The 17548-nt window shown below is 47.1% G+C and overlaps 1 protein-coding gene across 1 annotated transcript in view; it reads left to right on the top strand.

Annotated features, from left to right (window-relative positions):
- The window catches only part of LOC109876910 (vacuolar protein sorting-associated protein 13C-like), a 225678-nt gene that overhangs the window by 1338 nt on the left and 206792 nt on the right, over positions 1–17548 (top strand). Inside the window, 2 exon segments of the mRNA XM_031812890.1 lie at positions 3138–3181; positions 9731–9773. Of these exon segments, the coding sequence (XP_031668750.1) occupies positions 3138–3181; positions 9731–9773 (87 nt within the window).

The following is a 17548-nucleotide window of genomic DNA, read 5'->3' as shown; positions in this document are numbered from 1 at the left end:
AGCCTGGGCCCAGATCTAGACTTTACTAGCCTGGGCCCAGATCTAGACTTTACTAGCCTGGGCCCTGATCTAGACTTTACTAGCCTGGTCCCTGATCTATACTTTACTAGCCTGGGCCCAGATCTGTACTTTACTAGCCTGGGCCCAGATCTGTACTTTACTAGCCTGGGCCCAGATCTGTACTTTACTAGCCTGGGCCCAGATCTGTACTTTACTAGCCTGGGCCCAGATCTGTACTTTACTAGCCTGGGCCCAGATATTTTTGTGCTCTTGCCATTCCATCGCTATCATTGTCAAGCCAACGGCATAACCATTCAAGAGAGCAGAAACAGACTGTGCCCAGGATAAGCCACAGTTAGTTGCAACGCTAGATAGTATTTACCTAGTAGGATATACATTCTAATGTGACATCTAAATATGTAGTCACACATACAGCTGGTGAAAGAGGAGGCCTATATAACAATCAACATGTTGATCCTGGCAAACAGACATGAAGAAAGTACTTGACGTTTTGAGTTGGCACTGCAATGTTTGCTATGAAGGAAGTTCAGGATACTGCAGTAAGTCTCTAGGTAGGCAACACCGTCCACACCCACCGTCACTATAATACCTGCAGAAACCATTGTGACTGTTAGGGCCTTCAGCCGTACCTGTCATACTCTTCCCGTCGTCTGAGTGTTGAGAGATGGTGGACGAGGTAGGAGGGTAGGATCTTTGTCCCCTGTGTTTGCACACCAAACCTGACACCAGGATTAATACAGTATTTGGATTAATACAGTAGTTGGATTAATACAGTAGTCGGGAATCTATGATTCCTTAGACAGGACTCTTATTTTTGTCATGGGTAGACCACAGTACGAGCCTAGCCGATATCTTTGGAACGTTGAAGTCAGATAACAGCCATTGTATCACATTTGCATAAGTGTCATATGTCCTAGGAAGAACAAAGATATCCGGCAGCACCATTTTGTTTATGTTGTAGTGCTATAGGCTCATACAGGGAAAACCCTTAGTACAAATACCAAACAGCAACGAACAGATTCCTTTACTAGTCACTGTTTATTCTCTGTCGGCCTAATTATCGTTATCATGTGTCTCAACCGTCGACTAGGCCCGATACAGAGCTTCATGGTTAAACGTTAGTCTGTTGGTTGTAACCGGCTGTATGGTCTGTTGATCTGTCTGTTTCACTAAGGAAGTCTTCCGTTTAGGCTTTCTGCCGTTGTTGTTTTCATACCAGAGGTTAGTTTACCCCTTGGTCCTTGATAAAAGGCCAAAGGTCAGATAAGGTCGTTGTTTTGAGCACGGTAGTGTTTCTCCAGGTTAATATCTAAACTCTACACAATTTAAATTGATGTTGTTTAATTCAATCATTGATGGAAAAAGGCCTACGTTTTAGCACTAGATATGGGATGGCGAAGGAGTACAGAGTCTACCAACAACAAAGCAAGCTCACTTTACCTCACAACACTATGAATGCTTTTGTCACGCCTTGACGTGGGAGGCTTGGTTGCTTTTAGGCCTGGGTTTATTTTTCCCAAGATCCCAACCTGTCAGAGCTAGATCACCTTTACAGTCCTGTGACTGCCGTCAGAGGTGATCAACAACACGGCTTCACCAGACGTGTTGTTTCTGTGCACTGGACACTGTGATGTAATATCTAGACCTACGCTAACTCACTGTGACCAGGCTAGTAAAGTATAGATCAGGGACCAGGCTAGTAAAGTATAGATCAGGGACCAGGCTAGTAAAGTATAGATCAGGGACCAGGCTAGTAAAGTCTAAATCTGGGGCGGCAGGGTAACCTAGTGGTTCGAGCGTTGCACTAGTAACCGAAAGGTTGCAAGTTCGAATCCCCGAGCTGACAAGGTACAAATCTGTCGTTCTGCCCCTGAACAGGCAGTTAACCCACTGTTCCTAGGCCGTCATTGTAAAATAAGAATTTGTTCTTAACTGACTTGCCTAGTGTACGGCTTGAAGATTGCAGTATTGGCTGTACATATTGCAAAAGTTGCTTATTGTCTTGCGAGGTGCTCAAATTCAGAACGGCTGTCAGTCAAAACCCATACTGCTATATAACCACCAGGCATGGTTGTTTAGCCTCCTGTTAGGCCCAGGCTATATAACCACCAGGCATGGTTGTTTAACTTCCTGTTAGGCCCAGGCTATATAACCACCAGGCATGGTTGTTTAACTTCCAGTTAGGCCCAGGCTATATAACCACCAGGCATGGTTTAACTTCCTGTTAGGCCTAGGCTATATAACCACCAGGCATGGTTGTTTAGCCTCCTGTTAGGCCTAGGCTATATAACCACCATGACTGACCTTTTTGTAGTGGCCGATGAAAAAAAAAAACTGACACCCAGGTCGACACACACACAGTTCATAATTGTCTGAATCTACTCTGCTAGCTGTAAGTCAAGCAGACTTCCTGTAACTAGTGTATGCATCAAACAGACTTCCTGTAACTAGTGTATACACATCAAACAGACTTCCTGTAACTAGTGTACGCACCAAACAGACTTCCTGTAACTAGTGTATACGCATCAAACAGACTTCCTGTAACTAGTGTATACACATCAAGCAGACTTCCTGTAACTAGTGTATACACATCAAGCAGACTTCCTGTAACTAGTGTATACACATCAAGCAGACTTCCTGTAACTAGTGTATACACATCAAGCAGACTTCCTGTAACTAGTGTATACACATCAAGCAGACTTCCTGTAACTAGTGTACGCACCAAGCAGACTTTCTGTAACTAGTGTACGCACCAAGCAGACTTCCTGTAACTAGTGTACGCACCAAGCAGACTTCCTGTAACTAGTGTATACGCTCCATGCAGATTTCCTGTAACTAGTGTATGCATCAAACAGACTTCCTGTAACTAGTGTATACACATCAAGCAGACTTCCTGTAACTAGTGTATATGCACCATGCAGACTTCCTGTAACTAGTGTACGCACCAAGCAGACTTCCTGTAACTAGTGTACGCACCAAGCAGACTTCCTGTAACTAGTGTATACGCATCAAGCAGACTTCCTGTAACTAGTGTACGCATCATGCAGACTTCCTGTAACTCGGGTACCCATTATATTATCATTATTAACCTTTGTTTTCTCTCATCTTCTGTCCAGGCAATGTTGTTCTGGAGAACCTGAAAGTGAAAGAAAATGCTTTGGTAAGTCTGCATGCCTTTATTGTCATCAACATGTGTAGCCTGTCATTTTAAATAGATGTTATTTACTCTCCAGGTGTCCATCCCTATTGCCCTCACCTCACAGAGGCCTGTAGTAGACTAGGTCAGGTTCTGATCCATCCATATTGCCCTCACCTCACTGAGGCCTGTAGTAGACTGGGTCAGGTTTTGATCCATCACTATTGCCCTCACCTCACAGAGGCCTGTAGTAGACTGGGTCAGGTTCTGATCCATCCCTATTGTCCTGACCTCACAGAGGCCTGTAGTAGACTAGGTCAGGTTCTGATCCATCCATATTGCCCTCACCTCACTGAGGCCTGTAGTAGACTGGGTCAGGTTTTGATCCATCACTATTGCCCTCACCTCACAGAGGCCTGTAGTAGACTAGGTCAGGTTCTGATCCATCACTATTGTCCTCACCTCACTGAGGCCTGTAGTAGACTGGGTCAGGTTCTGATCCATCCCTATTGCCCTCACCTCACAGAGGTCTGTAGTAGACTGGGTCAGGTTCTGATCCATCCCTATTGTCCTCACCTCACAGAGGCCTGTAGTAGACTAGGTCAGGTTCTGATCCATCCATATTGCCCTCACCTCACTGAGGCCTGTAGTAGACTGGGTCAGGTTTTGATCCATCACTATTGCCCTCACCTCACAGAGGCCTGTAGTAGACTAGGTCAGGTTCTGATCCATCACTATTGTCCTCACCTCACTGAGGCCTGTAGTAGACTGGGTCAGGTTCTGATCCATCCCTATTGCCCTCACCTCACAGAGGTCTGTAGTAGACTGGGTCAGGTTCTGATCCATCACTATTGTCCTCACCTCACAGAGGCCTGTAGTAGACTAGGTCTGGTTCTGATCTATCCCTATTGTCCTCACCTCACAGAGGCCTGTAGTAGACTGGGTCAGGTTCTGATCCATTCCTATTGACCTCACAGAGGCCTGTAGTAGACTAGGTCAGGTTCTGATCCATCACTATTGCCCTCACCTCACAGAGGCCTGTAGTAGACTGGATCAGGTTTTGATCCATCACTATTGTCCTCACCTCACAGAGGCCTGTAGTAGACTGGGTCAGGTTTTGATCCATCACTATTGTCCTCACCTCACAGAGGCCTGTAGTAGACTGGGTCAGGTTTTGATCCATCACTATTGCCCTCACCTCACAGAGGCCTGTAGTAGACTGGGTCAGGTTCTGATCCATTCCTATTGACCTCACAGAGGCCTGTAGTAGACTAGGTCAGGTTCTGATCCATCACTATTGCCCTCACCTCACAGAGGCCTGTAGTAGACTAGGTCAGGTTCTGATCCATCCATATTGCCCTCACCTCACTGAGGCCTGTAGTAGACTGGGTCAGGTTTTGATCCATCACTATTGCCCTCACCTCACAGAGGCCTGTAGTAGACTGGGTCAGGTTCTGATCCATTCCTATTGACCTCACAGAGGCCTGTAGTAGACTGGGTCAGGTTCTGATCCATCACTATTGTCCTCACCTCACAGAGGCCTGTAGTAGACTGGGTCAGGTTCTGATCCATCACTATTGCCCTCACCTCACAGAGGCCTGTAGTAGACTAGGTCAGGTTCTGATCCATCCATATTGCCCTCACCTCACTGAGGCCTGTAGTAGACTGGGTCAGGTTTTGATCCATCACTATTGCCCTCACCTCACAGAGGCCTGTAGTAGACTGGGTCAGGTTCTGATCCATTCCTATTGACCTCACAGAGGCCTGTAGTAGACTGGGTCAGGTTCTGATCCATCACTATTGTCCTCACCTCACAGAGGCCTGTAGTAGACTAGGTCAGGTTCTGATCCATCACTATTGTCCTCACCTCACTGAGGCCTGTAGTAGACTGGGTCAGGTTCTGATCCATTCCTATTGACCTCACAGAGGCCTGTAGTAGACTAGGTCAGGTTCTGATCCATCACTATTGCCCTCACCTCACAGAGGCCTGTAGTAGACTGGATCAGGTTTTGATCCATCACTATTGTCCTCACCTCACAGAGGCCTGTAGTAGACTGGGTCAGGTTTTGATCCATCACTATTGTCCTCACCTCACAGAGGCCTGTAGTAGACTGGGTCAGGTTTTGATCCATCACTATTGCCCTCACCTCACAGAGGCCTGTAGTAGACTGGGTCAGGTTCTGATCCATTCCTATTGACCTCACAGAGGCCTGTAGTAGACTAGGTCAGGTTCTGATCCATCACTATTGCCCTCACCTCACAGAGGCCTGTAGTAGACTAGGTCAGGTTCTGATCCATCCATATTGCCCTCACCTCACTGAGGCCTGTAGTAGACTGGGTCAGGTTTTGATCCATCACTATTGCCCTCACCTCACAGAGGCCTGTAGTAGACTGGGTCAGGTTCTGATCCATTCCTATTGACCTCACAGAGGCCTGTAGTAGACTGGGTCAGGTTCTGATCCATCACTATTGTCCTCACCTCACAGAGGCCTGTAGTAGACTGGGTCAGGTTCTGATCCATCACTATTGCCCTCACCTCACAGAGGCCTGTAGTAGACTAGGTCAGGTTCTGATCCATCCATATTGCCCTCACCTCACTGAGGCCTGTAGTAGACTGGGTCAGGTTTTGATCCATCACTATTGCCCTCACCTCACAGAGGCCTGTAGTAGACTGGGTCAGGTTCTGATCCATTCCTATTGACCTCACAGAGGCCTGTAGTAGACTGGGTCAGGTTCTGATCCATTCCTATTGACCTCACAGAGGCCTGTAGTAGACTAGGTCAGGTTCTGATCCATCACTATTGTCCTCACCTCACAGAGGCCTGTAGTAGACTGGGTCAGGTTCTGATCCATTCCTATTGCCCTCACCTCACAGAGGCCTGTAGTAGACTGGGTCAGGTTCTGATCCATTCCTATTGACCTCACAGAGGCCTGTAGTAGACTGGGTCAGGTTCTGATCCATTCCTATTGCCCTCACAGAGGCCTGTAGTAGACTGGGTCAGGTTCTGATCCATTCCTATTGACCTCACAGAGGCCTGTAGTAGACTGGGTCAGGTTCTGATCCATTCCTATTGACCTCACAGAGGCCTGTAGTAGACTGGGTCAGGTTCTGATCCATCCATATTGCCCTCACAGAGGCCTGTAGTAGACTGGGTCAGGTTCTGATCCATTCCTATTGACCTCACAGAGGCCTGTAGTAGACTGGGTCAGGTTCTGATCCATTCCTATTGACCTCACAGAGGCCTGTAGTAGACTGGGTCAGGTTCTGAATCATTGATGTAGCCTATACCTGCCTGTTTTCCATACATTAATGATACATGATGTTGATCCCTGACCTTTTCCACTACAGCAACTCACATGTCGATCAAGGAGACAGTAAATCATTATATCAACTATAGACTCTGCACAGATAATGGTGGTCAGGGCTGTAGTGTTGAATCAGAGGTGGTGGGTGAAGCCTGGTGGTCAGGGCTGTAGAGGTGGAGGGTGAAGCCTGGTGGTCAGGGCTGTAGTGTTGAATCAGAGGTGGTGGGTGAAGCCTGGTGGTCAGGGCTGTAGTGTTGAATCAGAGGTGGAGGGTGAAGCCTGGTGGTCAGGGCTGTAGTGTTGAATCAGAGGTGGAGGGTTAAGCCTGGTGGTCAGGGCTGTAGTGTTCAGGAGAGGTGGTGGGTGAAGCCTGGTGGTCAGGGCTGTAGTGTTCAGGAGAGGTGGTGGGTGAAGCCTGGTGGTCAGGGCTGTAGTGTTGAATCAGAGGTGGAGGGTGAAGCCTGGTGGTCAGGGCTGTAGTGTTCAGTAGAGATGGAGGGTGAAGCCTGGTGGTCAGGGCTGTAGTGTTCAGGAGAGGTGGTGGGTGAAGCCTGGTGGTCAGGGCTGTAGTGTTCAGTAAAGGTGGAGGGTGAAGCCTGGCGGTCAGGGCTGTAGTGTTGAATCAGAGGTGGAGGGTGAAGCCTGGTGGTCAGGGCTGTAGTGTTCAGGAGAGGTGGTGGGTGAAGCCTGGTGGTCAGGGCTGTAGTGTTCAGTAGAGGTGGAGAGTGAAGCCTGGTGGTCAGGGCTGTAGAGGTGGTGGGTGAAGCCTGGTGGTCAGGGCTGTAGTGTTCAGGAGAGGTGGTGGGTGAAGCCTGGTGGTCAGGGCTGTAGTGTTCAGGAGAGGTGGTGGGTGAAGCCTGATGGTCAGGGCTGTAGTGTTCAGTAGAGGTGGAGAGTGAAGCCTGGTGGTCAGGGCTGTAGAGGTGGTGGGTGAAGCCTGGTGGTCAGGGCTGTAGTGTTCAGGAGAGGTGGTGGGTGAAGCCTGGTGGTCAGGGCTGTAGTGTTCAGGAGAGGTGGTGGGTGAAGCCTGGTGGTCAGGGCTGTAGTGTTCAGTAGAGGTGGAGAGTGAAGCCTGGTGGTCAGGGCTGTAGAGGTGGTGGGTGAAGCCTGGTGGTCAGGGCTGTAGTGTTCAGGAGAGGTGGTGGGTGAAGCCTGGTGGTCAGGGCTGTAGTGTTCAGGAGAGGTGGTGGGTGAAGCCTGGTGGTCAGGGCTGTAGTGTTCAGTAGAGGTGGAGGGTGAAGCCTGGTGGTCAGGGCTGTAGTGTTCAGGAGAGGTGGTGGGTGAAGCCTGGTGGTCAGGGCTGTAGTGTTCAGGAGAGGTGGTGGGTGAAGCCTGGCGGTCAGGGCTGTAGTGTTGAATCAGAGGTGGAGGGTGAAGCCTGGCGGTCAGGGCTGTAGTGTTCAGGAGAGGTGGTGGGTGAAGCCTGGTGGTCAGGGCTGTAGTGTTGAATCAGAGGTGGAGGGTGAAGCCTGGTGGTCAGGGCTGTAGTGTTCAGTAGAGGTGGAGGGTGAAGCCTGGTGGTCAGGGCTGTAGTGTTCAGTAGAGGTGGAGGGTGAAGCCTGGTGGTCAGGGCTGTAGTGTTGAATCAGAGGTGGAGGGTGAAGCCTGGTGGTCAGGGCTGTAGTGTTCAGTAGAGGTGGAGGGTGAAGCCTGGTGGTCAGGGCTGTAGTGTTCAGTAGAGGCGGAGGGTGAAGCCTGGTGGTCAGGGCTGTAGTGTTCAGTAGAGGCGGAGGGTGAAGCCTGGTGGTCAGGGCTGTAGTGTTCAGTAGAGGTGGAGGGTGAAGCCTGGTGGTCAGGGCTGTAGTGTTCAGTAGAGGTGGAGGGTTAAGCCTGGTGGTCAGGGCTGTAGTGTTCAGTAGAGGTGGAGGGTGAAGCCTGGCGGTCAGGGCTGTAGTGTTCAGTAGAGGTGGAGGGTTAAGCCTGGTGGTCAGGGCTGTAGTGTTCAGTAGAGGTGGAGGGTTAAGCCTGGCGGTCAGGGCTGTAGTGTTCAGTAGAGGTGGAGGGTGAAGCCTGGCGGTCAGGGCTGTAGTGTTCAGTAGAGTTGGAGGGTTAAGCCTGGCGGTCAGGGCTGTAGTGTTCGGTAGAGGTGGAGGGTTAAGCCTGGTGGTCAGGGCTGTAGTGTTCAGTAGAGGTGGAGGGTGAAGCCTGGCGGTCAGGGCTGTAGTGTTCAGTACAGGTGGAGGGTTAAGCCTGGCGGTCAGGGCTGTAGTGTTCGGTAGAGGTGTGGTAGACGTTAGAACACAGTGTCTGCTGCTCTGCCAGGAGACCCACGTTCCTCTGACTGTCCATCTATAATCTGCCACTGTCTCCTTTAGCTTCCATTCAAGTGACTCATCTTAAAAGACGTATGTTACCGGTCTAATGATGTTGATTCTGGTCTGTTGATTCTGGTCTGTTGATTCTGGTCTGATGATGATGATGTTGATTCTGGTCTGTTGATTCTGGTCTAATGATGTTGATTCTGGTCTGTTGATTCTGGTCTGATGATGTTGATTCTGGTCTGTTGATGTTGATTCTGGTCTGTTGATGATGATGTTGATTCTGGTCTGTTGATTCTGGTCTGTTGATTCTGGTCTAATGATGTTGATGTTGATTCTGGTCTGATGATGTTGATGTTGATTCTGGTCTGTTGATTCTGGTCTGATGATGTTGATTCTGGTCTGTTGATTCTGGTCTAATGATGTTGATGTTGATTCTGGTCTGTTGATTCTGGTCTGATGATGTTGATTCTGGTCTGTTGATGTTGATTCTGGTTTGTTGATTCTGGTCTAATGATGTTGATGTTGATTCTGGTCTGTTGATGTTGATTCTGGTCTGTTGATGTTGATTCTGGCCTGTTGATGTTGATTCTGGCCTGTTGATGTTGATTCTGGCCTGTTGATGTTGATTCTGGTCTGATGATGTTGATTCTGGTCTGATGATGTTGATGTTGATTCTGGTCTGATGATGTTGATGTTGATTCTGGTCTGATGATGTTGATGTTGATTCTGGTCTGATGATGTTGATTCTGGTCTGTTATTTCTGGTCTGTTGATTCTGGTCTAATGACGTTGATGTTGATCCTGGTCTGATGATGTTGACTCTGGTCTGTTGACTCTGGTCTAATGATGTTGATGTTGATTCTGGTCTGTTGCTTCTGGTCTGTTGATTCTGGTCTGATGATGTTGATGTTGATACTGGTCTGATGATGTTGTTGATTCTGGTCTAATGATGTTGATGTTGATCCTGGTCTGTTGATGTTGATCCTGGTCTGTTATTTCTGTTACAGAGTGAGCTGGATGTTCCATTTAAAGTGAAAGCTGGTCAGATTGGTGAGTACCGGCAGCAGCCCCCCCCCCCCCCCCCCCCAACAGTACACAACACTCTTATTTTCTTCATGTTGTTTTCTCAAGGATCATTCGTAGCTCCACAGCCTTGGTAGTGTTTAATCAGACTGGGAGAACTCTGGGGTTGTGGTCCTGGTAAAGGACAAGTATGCAATCTATGAATCAGAGGCTACAGTAGATCCTGGGTCTTAGTTCAGAGACTCTGATCCTGGGTCTTAGTTCAGTGACTCTGATCCTGGGTCTTAGTTCAGAGACTCTGATCCTGGGTCTTAGTTCAGTGACTCTGATCCTGGGTCTTAGTTCAGTGACTCTGATCCTGGGTCTTAGTTCAGAGACTCTGATCCTGGGTCTTAGTTCAGAGACTCTGATCCTGGGTCTTAGTTCAGTGACTCTGATCCTGGGTCTTAGTTCAGAGACTCTGATCCTGGGTCTTAGTTCAGAGACTCTGATCCTGGGTCTTAGTTCAGTGACTCTGATCCTGGGTCTTAGTTCAGTGACTCTGATCCTGGGTCTTAGTTCAGAGACTACAGTAGATCCTGGGTCTTAGTTCAGAGACTACAGTAGATCCTGGGTCTTAGTTCAGTGACTCTGATCCTGGGTCTTAGTTCAGAGACTCTGATCCTGGGTCTTAGTTCAGTGACTCTGATCCTGGGTCTTAGTTCAGAGACTCTGATCCTGGGTCTTAGTACAGTGACTCTGATCCTGGGTCTTAGTTCAGAGACTCTGATCCTGGGTCTTAGTTCAGAGACTCTGATCCTGGGTCTCAGTTCAGTGACTCTGATCCTGGGTCTTAGTTCAGAGACTACAGTAGATCCTGGGTCTTAGTTCAGAGACTCTGATCCTGGGTCTTAGTTCAGTGACTCTGATCCTGGGTCTTAGTTCAGAGACTCTGATCCTGGGTCTTAGTTCAGTGACTCTGATCCTGGGTCTTAGTTCAGAGACTCTGATCCTGGGTCTTAGTACAGTGACTCTGATCCTGGGTCTTAGTTCAGAGACTCTGATCCTGGGTCTTAGTTCAGTGACTCTGATCCTGGGTCTTAGTTCAGAGACTCTGATCCTGGGTCTTAGTTCAGAGACTACAGTAGATCCTGGGTCTTAGTTCAGAGACTACAGTAGATCCTGGGTCTTAGTTCAGAGACTCTGATCCTGGGTCTTAGTTCAGTGACTCTGATCCTGGGTCTTAGTTCAGAGACTCTGATCCTGGGTCTTAGTTCAGAGACTCTGATCCTGGGTCTTAGTTCAGAGACTCTGATCCTGGGTCTTAGTTCAGAGACTCTGATCCTGGGTCTTAGTTCAGAGACTCTGATCCTGGGTCTTAGTTCAGTGACTCTGATCCTGGGTCTTAGTTCAGAGACTCTGATCCTGGGTCTTAGTTCAGAGGGTTGTTCAGTGACTCTGATCCTGGGTCTTAGTTCAGTGACTCTGATCCTGGGTCTTAGTTCAGAGACTCTGATCCTGGGTCTTAGTTCAGTGACTCTGATCCTGGGTCTTAGTTCAGTGACTCTGATCCTGGGTCTTAGTTCAGTGACTCTGATCCTGGGTCTTAGTTCAGTGACTCTGATCCTGGGTCTTAGTTCAGTGACTCTGATCCTGGGTCTTAGTTCAGTGACTCTGATCCTGGGTCTTAGTTCAGTGACTCTGATCCTGGGTCTTAGTTCAGTGACTCTGATCCTGGGTCTTAGTTCAGAGACTCTGATCCTGGGTCTTAGTTCAGAGACTCTGATCCTGGGTCTTAGTTCAGTGACTCTGATCCTGGGTCTTAGTTCAGTGACTCTGATCCTGGGTCTTAGTTCAGTGACTCTGATCCTGGGTCTTAGTTCAGTGACTCTGATCCTGGGTCTTAGTTCAGAGACTCTGATCCTGGGTCTTAGTTCAGTGACTCTGATCCTGGGTCTTAGTTCAGTGACTCTGATCCTGGGTCTTAGTTCAGTGACTCTGATCCTGGGTCTTAGTTCAGTGACTCTGATCCTGGGTCTTAGTTCAGTGACTCTGATCCTGGGTCTTAGTTCAGTGACTCTGATCCTGGGTCTTAGTTCAGTGACTCTGATCCTGGGTCTTAGTTCAGTGACTCTGATCCTGGGTCTTAGTTCAGTGACTCTGATCCTGGGTCTTAGTTCAGTGACTCTGATCCTGGGTCTTAGTTCAGAGACTCTGATCCTGGGTCTTAGTTCAGTGACTCTGATCCTGGGTCTTAGTTCAGTGACTCTGATCCTGGGTCTTAGTTCAGGATGATCCTGGGTCTAGTGACTGATCCTGGGTCTTAGTTCAGTGACTCTGATCCTGGGTCTTAGTTCAGTGACTCTGATCCTGGGTCTTAGTTCAGTGACTCTGATCCTGGGTCTTAGTTCAGTGACTCTGATCCTGGGTCTTAGTTCAGTGACTCTGATCCTGGGTCTTAGTTCAGTGACTCTGATCCTGGGTCTTAGTTCAGTGACTCTGATCCTGGGTCTTAGTTCAGTGACTCTGATCCTGGGTCTTAGTTCAGTGACTCTGATCCTGGGTCTTAGTTCAGTGACTCTGATCCTGGGTCTTAGTTCAGTGACTCTGATCCTGGGTCTTAGTTCAGTGACTCTGATCCTGGGTCTTAGTTCAGTGACTCTGATCCTGGGTCTTAGTTCAGTGACTCTGATCCTGGGTCTTAGTTCAGAGACTCTGATCCTGGGTCTTAGTTCAGAGACTCTGATCCTGGGTCTTAGTTCAGAGACTCTGATCCTGGGTCTTAGTTCAGAGACTCTGATCCTGGGTCTTAGTTCAGTGACTCTGATCCTGGGTCTTAGTTCAGTGACTCTGATCCTGGGTCTTAGTTCAGAGGGTTGTTCAGTGACTCTGATCCTGGGTCTTAGTTCAGTGACTCTGATCCTGGGTCTTAGTTCAGTGACTCTGATCCTGGGTCTTAGTTCAGAGTAGTTTCGGGTCTTAGTTCAGAGCCGCCCTATGGGATTCCCAATCACGGCCGGTTGTGATACAGCCTGGATTCAAACCAGGGTGTCTGTAGTGACGCCTCTAGCATTGAGATGCAGTGCCTTAGACTGGCAGTATGTCTTGTGGATGGACAGAACAGGGTTCTACACCTCTAGCAGTATGTCTTGTGTATGGACAGAACAGGGTTCTTCACCTCTAGCAGTATGTCTCATAGATGGACAGAACAGGGTTCAACACCTCTAGCAGTATGTCTTGTGTATGGACAGAACAGGGTTCTTCACCTCTAGCAGTATGTCTCGTAGATGGACAGAACAGGGTTCAACACCTCTAGCAGTATGTCTCATAGATGGACAGAACAGGGTTCAACACCTCTAGCAGTATGTCTCATAGATGGACAGAACAGGGTTCAACACCTCTAGCAGTATGTCTCGTAGATGGACAGAACAGGGTTCAACACCTCTAGCAGTATGTCTCGTAGATGGACAGAACAGGGTTCTACACCTCTAGCAGTATGTCTCGTCGATGGACAGAACAGGGTTCAACACCTCTAGCAGTATGTCTCGTAGATGGACAGAACAGGGTTCAACACCTCTAGCAGTATGTCTCATAGATGGACAGAACAGGGTTCAACACCTCTAGCAGTATGTCTCGTAGATGGACAGAACAGGGTTCAACACCTCTAGCAGTATGTCTCGTAGATGGACAGAACAGGGTTCTACACCTCTAGCAGTATGTCTCATTCCTCCTCATTCCTCCTCATGGCTCCTCATTCCTCATGGCTCCTCATTCCTCCTCATGGCTCCTCATTCCTCCTCATTCCTCCTCATGGCTCCTCATTCCTCCTCATTCCTCCATTGTCTCATACCCTTCTCTATTGCCAGTAACATTTCTTGGCAATATAATGCTTCCCAAAAGTACTAGTGTATCACTACCTTATCTCTATCAGCAGAAAACCGTTTCGTTTGGTGGTTTGTAGCAACGGCTTCAAAACATCCAAGAAAGAAGAAGTTTGAGTCATTGATAACATATTCAGACACAAAGATTAAGGTGTTGCACAACTCTACCCTGTGAACTAGATGTGAAGAATAGAGCTAGTTAACAGGTTACTCTACCCTGAGAACTAGATATGTAGAATAGAGCGAGTTAACAGGTTACCCTGAGAACTAGATGTGAAGAATAGAGCTAGTTAACAGGTTACCCTGAACTAGATGTGAAGAATAGAGCTAGTTAACAGGTTACCCTGAACTAGATGTGTAGAATAGAGCTAGTTAACAGGTTACTCTACCCTGTGAACTAGATGTGTAGAATAGAGCTAGTTAACAGGTTACTCTACCCTGTGAACTAGATGTGTAGAATAGAGCTAGTTAACAGGTTACTCTACCCTGTGAACTAGATGTGTAGAATAGAGCTAGTTAACAGGTTACTCTACCCTGTGAACTAGATGTGTAGAATAGAGCTAGTTAACAGGTTACTCTACCCTGTGAACTAGATGTGTAGAATAGAGCTAGTTAACAGGTTACTCTACCCTGTGAACTAGATGTGTAGAATAGAGCTAGTTAACAGGTTACCCTGAACTAGATGTGTAGAATAGAGCTAGTTAACAGGTTACTCTACCCTGTGAACTAGATGTGTAGAATAGAGCTAGTTAACAGGTTACTCTACCCTGTGAACTAGATGTGTAGAATAGAGCTAGTTAACAGGTTACTCTACCCTGAGAAATAGATGTGTAGAATAGAGCTAGTTAACAGGTTACTCTACCCTGTGAACTAGATGTGTAGAATAGAGCTAGTTAACAGGTTACTCTACCCTGAGAACTAGATGTGTAGAATAGAGCTAGTTAACAGGTTACCCTGAACTAGATGTGTAGAATAGAGCTAGTTAACAGGTTACCCTGAACTAGATGTGTAGAATAGAGCTAGTTAACAGGTTACCCTGAACTAGATGTGTAGAATAGAGCTAGTTAACAGGTTACCCTGAACTAGATGTGTAGAATAGAGCTAGTTAACAGGTTACTCTACCCTGTGAACTAGATGTGTAGAATAGAGCTAGTTAACAGGTTACCCTGAACTAGATGTGTAGAATAGAGCTAGTTAACAGGTTACCCTGTAAACTAGATGTGAAGAATAGAGCTAGTTAACAGGTTACCCTACCCTGTGAACTAGATGTGTAGAATAGAGCTAGTTAACAGGTTACTCTACCCTGTGAACTAGATGTGTAGAATAGAGCTAGTTAACAGGTTACCCTGAACTAGATGTGTAGAATAGAGCTAGTTAACAGGTTACCCTGAACTAGATGTGTAGAATAGAGCTAGTTAACAGGTTACCCTGTAAACTAGATGTGAAGAATAGAGCTAGTTAACAGGTTACTCTACCCTGTAAACTAGATGTGTAGAATAGAGCTAGTTAACAGGTTGCTCTACCCTGTAAACTAGATGTGTAGAATAGAGCTAGTTAACAGGTTACCCTGTAAACTAGATGTGTAGAATAGAACTAGTTAACAGGTTACTCTGTAAACTAGAGGTGAAGAATAGAGCTAGTTAACAGGTTACCCTACCCTGTAAACTAGATGTGTAGAATAGAACTAGTTAACAGGTTACTCTCTAAACTAGATGTGTAGAATAGAGCTAGTTAACAGGTTACTCTCTAAACTAGATGTGTAGAATAGAGCTAGTTAACAGGTTACCCTGTAAACTAGATGTGTAGAACAGGTCATTTCTCTCATTCTGGATGAGACGGTCTGTGATGAGAACACGTCTATTCTCTCTGTCATCAAAGCCCACCAGAGGCTGTGTCCTCACTGCATTACAACCCTTATAGCCGTTGTTGTTTTACATCAAGCAGTCTTGTTCCAGGTCCTGTATAGTAACTTTTTAGGATAGATTTAGCCTTTTTTGGCTCATTTGTAAACATCACATGAGTAATGTTTGGAGCCCAGTCCCGTACTAGATCCTATAGATTAAATCACCTAAATAGGCTACTCTGAGAGACTGTTCAACTCTGCCCTCGGCTTTGTGTGTGCCCCCCCCCCCCCCCCCCCAGACAGAGGTCTAATGTTGTGTATTGAGTAATGTTAATGGACTCTAATGGGAGATGTGCTGTGAATTGATTCTCCGTCCCATAGATATACAGTGGGGCAAAAAAAGTATTTAGTCAGCCACCAATTGTGCAAGTTCTCCCACTTAAAAAGATGAGAGAGGCCTGTACATTTTCATCATAGGTACACTTCAACTATGACAGACAAAATGAGGGGGAAAAAATCCAGAAAATCACATTGTAGGATTTTTAATGAATTTATTTGCAAATTGTCAGAGGCTGTATCCCCACTGCATTATAACCCTTATATCCGTTGTTGTTTTAGGTCCTTTATAGTACCTTTTTAGGATAGATTTAGCCTTTTGGCTCATTTTTAAACATCACATGAGTAAAGGATGGAGCCCAGGCCCTATAGATTAAATTACCTAAATAGGCTACTCTGAGAGAATGTTCAACTTGGCTTTGTCCCCACCCCCACCCCCACCCCCCCAGACAGAGGTCTAATGTTGTGTATTGAGGAGATGTTAATGAGCTCTAATGGGAGACGTGCTGTGCTGTGAGTAGATTCCCTGTCCCATAGATATAGAATGACTAGAATGGGGATTTTTCCAATTCCAGGAAACTTGTCTTGGTGGGTGGAGCTGACCAGCGGCCATATTGGGTGTACCTTGGCCGTGAGTGTGTGTCGTCCCCCCCCCCCCCCCCCCCGAGACAGAGGTCTAATGTTGTGTATAGAGCTGACCGGCGGCCATATTGGGTGTACCTCGGCCGTGAGTGTTCCAGTCACATGACTGTGGTCCGAGGGACTTTCTCCCTTCACTTCCAAAAACGAGTTGTGTCTATGTTGACGAGTGTCTTTCTTGACCTCACCTGGACACTTTCTCCGATAATCCTTTTATGACATTAGAGAAACGACTGCAATCCTAAAATGCTTCATATCTCTACTGGGGAAAGTGTCCACGCCGCCCAGCGGTTTGTTAACAACACTGGGAGACATTTTGAAAGATTGGATGTTTTGAAGTTTATTTTATCCATTACGAGCAGCACAGTGTTGCCCCACATTGAATTAGGCCCCAACTAAACCCAACAGGTGCCTTTTTGTTCTTAACTGACTTGCCTAGTTGCCTAAAAAGTTGCCTAAAAAGTTGCCTAAAAAGTTGCCTAAAAAATTGCCTAAAAAGTTGCCTAAAAAGTTGCCTAAAAAATTGCCAAAAAAATTGCCTAAAAAATTGCCTAAAAAATTGCCTAAAAAATTGCCTAAAAAATTGCCTAAAAAATTGCCTAAAAAATTGCCTCAAAAAATTGCCTAAAAAATACTAATATCTGGCTTTTTATCAGTAAATGGATTGAATAAAACATGTTTAAACATGTTTATTCAGGTTTTACCCCCCCCCCCAGTCGCAGCAAAGTGATTTTTGATGCCATTCAAAAAGGTGTCTAGTCATCAGACACTGTGCGGATGGTGTCTAGTCGTCAGACACTGTGCGGATGGTGTCTAGTCGTCAGACACTGTGCGGATGGTGTCTAGTCGTCGGACACCGTGCGGATGGTGTCTAGTCGTCGGAAACCGTGCGGATGGTGTCTAGTCGTCGGACACCGTGCGGATGGTGTCTAGTCGTCGGACACCGTGCGGATGGTGTCTAGTCGTCAGACACCGTGCGGATGGTGTCTAGTCGCCAGACACCGTGCGGATGGTGTCTAGTCGCCAGACACTGTGCGGATGGTGCTGTCTGGTTTAGAGCTGGTATGTAGTCTGTCTTCTGAAAGACAGTGTCGTGGGAACTGAAAGGTGTTTTAATGAAGGAA

Source organism: Oncorhynchus kisutch, unplaced genomic scaffold (genome assembly GCF_002021735.2).
Source record: "Oncorhynchus kisutch isolate 150728-3 unplaced genomic scaffold, Okis_V2 Okis03b-Okis08b_hom, whole genome shotgun sequence".
In the NCBI taxonomy this organism is placed as follows: Eukaryota; Metazoa; Chordata; class Actinopteri; order Salmoniformes; family Salmonidae; genus Oncorhynchus; species Oncorhynchus kisutch.
This window is presented reverse-complemented; position numbering and strand designations above follow the sequence as displayed.